General features: G+C 53.4%; 1 protein-coding gene across 1 annotated transcript in view; it reads right to left on the bottom strand.

Annotated features, from left to right (window-relative positions):
• Positions 1-705: 705 nt before the first annotated feature.
• LOC124035508 (A disintegrin and metalloproteinase with thrombospondin motifs 17-like) overlaps positions 706-6,990 on the bottom strand; it is a gene marked incomplete at its 5' end in the record, with an annotated part of 46,249 nt that continues 39,964 nt past the window's right edge. Inside the window, 2 exon segments of the mRNA XM_046348967.1 lie at positions 706-1,700; positions 2,072-2,249. Coding sequence (XP_046204923.1) covers positions 1,549-1,700; positions 2,072-2,249 — 330 coding nt within the window.

Below are 6,990 nucleotides of genomic sequence, written 5' to 3'. Positions count from 1 at the left end.
GGTCATGTTCATCAAAGCACATAATGGGAAAAGTTTTCAAACGTTGCAGCGGAAAAAAGACAATGAGCGTTTCTTATTGAACAAGTTCAAGTAGTCCCCACCTGTTTCAGTCCATCTGGTGCCTAATGAACACGAGCCAGGTCTCTTGGCCCAGTCTAGTGAGTGGCCAGCCAGTGGCTTGGTGAATACAGGGCCAGCGGAACTAAACACAAGAGAATATACAGGCCCACTTTATCTGGATAGTCCCCTACAGATCTACATGCTCAGACTACGTACCAACTACCATTTAGATGTATTTCATGTCAACTGCACCTCTGTTAACAGGCAATAACAAAGGCCTAACAGGTCTTTTAATGTACGTGTGTGTAAGTAATGTATGTATGTCACAGGCGGCTGGTGGCACCTTAATTGGGAAGGATGGGCTCATACTAACGGATGGAACGGAATAAATGGAATGGTTTCAAACACATCAAACATTTGATACCATTCCATTCACTCCATTCCAGCCATTATTATGAGCAGTCCTCCCCTCACCAGCCTCCTGTGATGTACATACATTCTATCTATGTAAGTAAGGGAAAGGGGGAAACCTAGTCAGTTGTTCAACTGAATGTATTCAACTGAAATGTGTCTTCCGCATTTAACACAACCCCTCTGAATCAGAGAGGTGAGGGGGGCTGCCTTAATCCACATCCACTTCTTCAGGGCCCAGGGAACAGTGCCTTGCTCAGGGGCAGAACAACTGATTTTTACCTTGTCAGCTCAGGGATTTGATCCAGCAACCTTTCAGTTACTGGCCCAAAGCTCTAACCACTAGGCTACCTGCCGCTCCAAGTAACATAGATTTACTCATACTCAGCCTCCCTAGCTGTATTAGATTCAGCGTGTGCATTTGAAAATCAGACATGTTCTGATAGTTCACTGAGCATCTATAGACAATCTGACAACAATGACCTTTCCACATAAAGAGTTATCACATATGTTAACGCTAATGTTAAATCACACTGTACAACAAACGTTGACGTGACAGGCTACCCACCGAGAGACTCCCCAGACTGTGAAGTCCCTCGCTTTGGTTTACAGCAATAAAACAAGTTAAAGAATGTTTTCAAGTCTTCATGACAACAGCAAGCTTATGATCCCACTTGAAATGGTCTCTGCACTCATTTCCACTTTTTCTCCAAAATGTAATATCCTATAATTAATAATAAGAATATGAATAATTCAGAAAAAACATCCGTAACTCTTTACTTAAAGCCTGCCGGCATAAAGACCTGCCACGAGACCCTTACAATATATTAGTATCATCTCCTGAAGCAGGCTAAATAACAGACATTTTGAGTCGGTTAATATGCTGATACATAGAGAGACATATCATATCATAAGCCTTATTATAACACATTATAAAGGCTCATTCATGCTTATAACGACTTACAAAGCATTACACCCGCAAGCTTTAAGTCAAGTGTTACAGAAACATCTAAAGTCGTAGCCCTAGGTGAAGTGTGTGTCTGTCTGTGTACAGTATGTGTGTGAGTGCTCTGATCATTAACTCTTGCGGGGTGTTTTGTTGGCGTAGAAGTCTCTGCAGGTGTCGCAGCAGCGCTGGTACCATCTCATGTCCTGGCACAGGTTCTTCTCTCGGATCACACGGCAGTACACAGTCCACTGGTCTCCTGTGCACTTGTAGGTCAGAGCAGCTGGAGAGGAACAGGGGAACAGGGCCACGTCATCAGACAGAGAAACACAGTACACACATGTACACACACATGTACACACACATGTACACACACATGTACACACACACATGTACACACACACATGTACACACACACACACACACACACACACACACACACACACACACACACACACACACACACACACACACACACACACACACACACACACACACACACACACACACACACACACACACACACACACACACACACACACACACTCTCTCTCTTTCTCTGTCTGTTTCTGTCTCTCTCTCTCTGTCACTCTCTTGCTCTCTCTCTCAAAAACACACACACACACAAGCACACACACACACAAACGATGTTACCTAATCTGGGGGAGGTGATGGTGTTGACGTTGACTTTGTCATTGCAGGCCTCCTGGTGACAGGGCCGGTAGGTGGGTGGTCTGAACACCACGGGGCAGTCATTACCGTGGCGACCTGTCACTCTGTGCATACATTGGACCACTCTGGACTGCAGGCCCTTCCCACAGGATGACGAGCACTGGAAAGATCCAATCACTTGAGTTACTTTCTTTTCCAAACTCGAGAGGAAGTATTTTGACATTGAGAGCCATTTGTAACAGTCTTCCATGTCTATGTCCTAGACTTTTTAGGACATAATCACTTCCTAATATGTTTACCCCTCACATTTTAGGTCATTGTAATCTTCCATAGACCTAGTGTGCATCCCAAATGGCACCCTACTCCCTATATAGTGTACTACTTGTGACCGGAGCCCTATGTACCCTGGTCAGAAGAAGTGCTTAATATAGGGAATATGGTGCTATTGGAAACACATCCCTATTGTTTATAGGGGGCAAAATCACTTCATGACTGAATGTGAGAAGAGACTATACCTGAATAACAGATAAAGGTGTAGTGTGGTATTTACTAGTGGTAAAATAATCCCAAACAGGCCTAATTACAGATGGAGGCTGTGTTCTATGTTTGAATAGACTGATTTACGAGTCCTAAATACCCTGTCAGAGTGCTTCGTGTCAATAGTAATATATGCTCTGAGGCTAAGATCCATCTCTGTCCTCAGGCTCTTTCCCTAGCTCATATCTCTTCAGTGATCACAGATCTGAAAGGACTAGATAGGTATAAGTAACAGTATAGGTGTGACCACCGCTTTGACTTTTTAGGGGATGGAGCCATCACCATATAGCTTAGACCTACCCAAACCAATCAGATCTGTGAAGAACGAAGAGGTATGGGGCTTGGGGAAAGGACTGGAGGTAAGAGGCTTGGAAAAGGGTCTGGAGGTAAGGGGCTTGGAGAGGGGGCTGGAGATAAAGGAATAGGAGAAGGGGCTGGAGGTAAGGGGCTTGGAGAGGGGGCTGGAGGGAAGGGGCCTGGAGAGGGGGTGGAGGTAAAGGGTTTGGAGAAGGGGCTGGAGGTATGGGGCTTGGAGAAAGGAGAAAGGACTGGAGGTAACAGGCTTGGAAAAGGGGCTGGAGGTAAGGGGCTTGGAGAGGGGAGTGGAGGTAAGGGGCTTGGAAAAGGGGCTGGAGGTAAAGGGCTTGGAGAGGGGGTGGAGGTAAAGGGCTTGGAGAGGGGCTGGAGTAAGGGGCTTGGAGAGGGGGCTGGAGGTAAAGGGCTTGGAGAAGGGGCTGGATGTAAAGGGCTTGGAGAGGGGGTGGAGGTAAAGGGCTTGGAGAAGGGGCTGGAGGTATGGGGCTTGGAGAGGGGAGTGGAGGTAAGGGGCTTGGAGAAGGGGTTGGAGGTAAAGGGCTTGGAGAGGGGGTGGAGGTAAATGGCTTGGAGAGGGGGCTGGAGGTAAGGGGCTTGAAGAGGGGGCTGGAGGTAAAGGGCTTGGAGAAGGGGCTGGATGTAAAGGGCTTGGAGAGGGGGGTGGAGGTAAAGGGCTTGGAGAAGGGGCTGGAGGTATGGGGCTTGGAGAAAGGAGAAAGGAATGGAGGTAAGAGGCTTGGAAAAGGGGCTGGAGGTAAGGGGCTTGGAGAGGGGGCTGGAGGTAAGGGGCTTGGAGAGGGGGCTGGAGGTAAAGGGCTTGGAGAAGGGGCTGGATGTAAAGGGCTTGGAGAGGGGGTGGAGGTAAAGGGCTTGGAGAAGGGGCTGGAGGTATGGGGCTTGGAGAGGGGAGTGGAGGTAAGGGGCTTGGAGAAGGGGTTGGAGGTAAAGGGCTTGGAGAGGGGGTGGAGGTAAATGGCTTGGAGAGGGGGCTGGAGGTAAGGGGCTTGAAGAGGGGGCTGGAGGTAAAGGGCTTGGAGAAGGGGCTGGATGTAAAGGGCTTGGAGAGGGGGTGGAGGTAAAGGGCTTGGAGAAGGGGCTGGAGGTATGGGGCTTGGAGAAGGAGGAGAAAGGAATGGAGGTAAGAGGCTTGGAAAAGGGGCTGGAGGTAAGGGGCTTGGAGAGGGGGCTGGAGGTAAGGGGCTTGGAGAGGGGGGGGGTGGAGGTAAGGGGCTTGGAGAAGGGGCTGGAGGTAAAGGGCTTGGAGAGGGGGTGGAGGTAAAGGGCTTGGAGAAGGGGCTGGAGGTAAAGGGCTTGGAGAAGGGGCTGGATGTAAAGGGCTTGGAGAGGGGGTGGAGGTAAAGGGCTTGGTGAAGGGGCTGGAGGTATGGGGCTTGGAGAAAGGAGAAAGGAATGGAGGTAAGAGGCTTGGAGAGGGGGCTGGATGTAATGTGCTTGGAGAGGGGGCTGGAGGTAAGGGGCTTGGAGAGGGGGTGGAGGTAAGGGGCTTGGAGAAGGGGCTGGAGGTAAAGGGCTTGGAGAGGGGGTGGAGGTAAAGGGCTTGGAGAAGGGGCTGGAGGTAAAGGGCTTGGGAGAAGGGGCTTGGAGAAGGGGCTGGAGGTAAAGGGCTTGGAGAGGGGGTGGAGGTAAGAGGCTTGGAAAAGGGGCTGGAGGTAAGGGGCTTGGAGAGGGGGCTGGAGATAAAGGGGCTTGGAGAGGGGGCTGGAGGTAAGGGGCATGGGAGGGGGTGGAGGTAAAGGGCTTGGAGAAGGGGCTGGAGGTAAAGGGCTTGGAGAAGGGGCTGGATGTAAAGGGCTTGGAGAGGGGGTGGAGGTAAGAGGCTTGGAAAAGGGGCTGGAGGTAAGGGGCTTGGAGAGGGGGTTGGAGATAAGGGGCTTGGAGAAGGGGCTGGAGGTAAGGGGCATGGAGAGGGGGTAGAGGTAAGGGGCTTGGAGAGGGGGCTGGAGGTAAAGGGCTTGGAGAGGGGCTGGAGGTAAAGGACTTGGAGAGGGGGTGGAGGTAAAGTGCTTGGAGAAGGGGCTGGAGGTAAAGGGCTTGGAGAGGGGGTGGAGGTAAAGGGCTTGGAGAAGGGGCTGGAGGTAAAGGGCTTGGAGAAGGGGGTGGAGGTAAAGGGCTTGGAGAGGGGTGTGGAGGTAAAGGGCTTGGAGAAGGGGCTGGAAAAAAGGGCTTGGAGAGGGGGTGGGGGTAAAGGGCTTGGAGAGGGAGGTGGAGGTAAAGGGCTTGGAGAAGGGGCTGGAGGTAAGGGGCTTGGAGAAGGGGATGGAGGTAAAGGGCTTGGAGAGGGGGTGGAGGTAAAGGGCTTGGAGAAGGGGCTGGAGAAAAGGGCTTGGAGAGGGGGTGGAGGTAAAGGGCTTGGAGAAGGGGCTGGAGGTAAAGGACTTGGAGAGGGGGGTGGAGGTAAAGGGCTTGGAGAAGGGGCTGGAGGTAAAGGGCTTGGAGAGGGGGTGGAGGTAAAGGGCTTGGAGAAGGGGCTGGATGTAAAGGGCTTGGAGAGGGGGTGGAGGTAAGAGGCTTGGGAAAGGGGCTGGACGTAAGGGACTTGGAGAGGGGCTGGAGATAAGGGGCTTGGAGAGGGGGCTGGAGGTAAGGGGCATGGAGAGTGGGGTAGAGGTAAGGGGCTTGGAGTGGGGGCTGGAGGTAAAGGGCTTGGAGAAGGGGCTGGAGGTAAAGGACTTGGAGAGGGGGTGGAGGTAAAGGGCTTGGAGAAGGGGCTGGAGGTAAAGGGCTTGGAGAGGGGGTGGAGGTAAAGGGCTTGGAGAAGGGGCTGGAGGTAAAGGGCTTGGAGAGGGGGTGGAGGCAAAGGGCTTGGAGAGGGGTGTGGAGGTAAAGGGCTTGGAGAAGGGGCTGGAGAAAAAGGGCTTGGAGAGGGGGTGGGGGTAAAGGGCTTGGAGAGGGGGTGGAGGTAAAGGGCTTGGAGAAGGGGCTGGAGGTAAGCGGCTTGGAGAAGGGGCTGGAGGTAAAGGGCTTGGAGAGGGGGTGGAGGTAAAGGGCTTGGAGAAGGGGCTGGAGGTAAAAGGGCTTGGAGAGGGGGGTGGGGGTAAAGGGCTTGGAGAGGGGGGTGGAGGTAAAGGGCTTGGAGAAGGGGCTGGAGGTAAGGGGCTTGGAGAAGAGGCTAGAATAAGGAGCTGGAGGTAAGGGGCTGGAGGTAGGGGCTGGAGAGAGGAGCTGGTGGTAGGGGCTGGAGGCAGGAGCTGGAGGTAGGAGCTGGAGGTAGGGGCTGGAGGTAGGAGCCGGAGGTAGGAGCTGGAGGTAGGAGCTGGAGGTAAGGGGCTTGGAGAAGAGGCTAGAATAAGGAGCTGGAGGTATGGGCTGGGGGTAGGGGCTGGAGGTAAGGGGCTGGAGGTAGGACCTGGAGGTAGGAGCTGGAGGTAGGGGCTGGACGTAGGAGCTGGAGGTAGGAGCTGGAGGTAAGGGGCTTGGAGAAGAGGCTAGAATAAGGAGCTGGAGGTAGGGGCTGGGGGTAGGGGCTGGAGATAAGGGGCTGGAGGTAGGACCTGGAGGTAAGGGGCTGGAGGTAGGAGCTGGAGGTAAGGGGCTGGACGTAGGAGCTGGAGGTAAGGGGCTGGAGGTAGGGGCTGGAGGTAGGAGCTGGAGGTAAGGGGCTGGATGTAGGAGCTGGAGGTAGGAGCTGGAGGTAAGGGGCTGGAGGTAGGAGCTGGAGGTAAGGAGCTGGAGGTAGGGGCTGGAGGTAGGAGCTGGAGGTAAGGGGCTGGAGGTAGGAGCTGGAGGTAGGAGCTGGAGGTAAGGGGCTGGAGGTAGGAGCTGGAGGTAAGGGGCTGGAGGTAGGAGCTGGAGGCAAGGGGCTGGAGGTAGGAGCTGGAGGTAAGGGGCTGGAGGTAAGGGGCTGGAGGTAAGGGGCTGGAGGTAAGGGGCTGGAGGTAGGAGCTGGAGGTAGGAGCTGGAGGTAGGAGCTGGAGGTAAGGGGCTAGGAGAAACCAACATGGAATGGGGCCAAAGAAAGAGGACTTTGATATTCTAAGCTCGGAAACACCAGAGGCGACAGACAACGGATTCCCATTGTACACAGGCCT

The sequence above is a fragment of the Oncorhynchus gorbuscha genome, linkage group LG05, assembly GCF_021184085.1.
Source record: "Oncorhynchus gorbuscha isolate QuinsamMale2020 ecotype Even-year linkage group LG05, OgorEven_v1.0, whole genome shotgun sequence".
Lineage (NCBI taxonomy): Eukaryota > Metazoa > Chordata > Actinopteri > Salmoniformes > Salmonidae > Oncorhynchus > Oncorhynchus gorbuscha.
The sequence above is the reverse complement of the archived record's forward strand: the minus strand, read 5'-3'. Positions and strand labels throughout refer to the sequence as shown.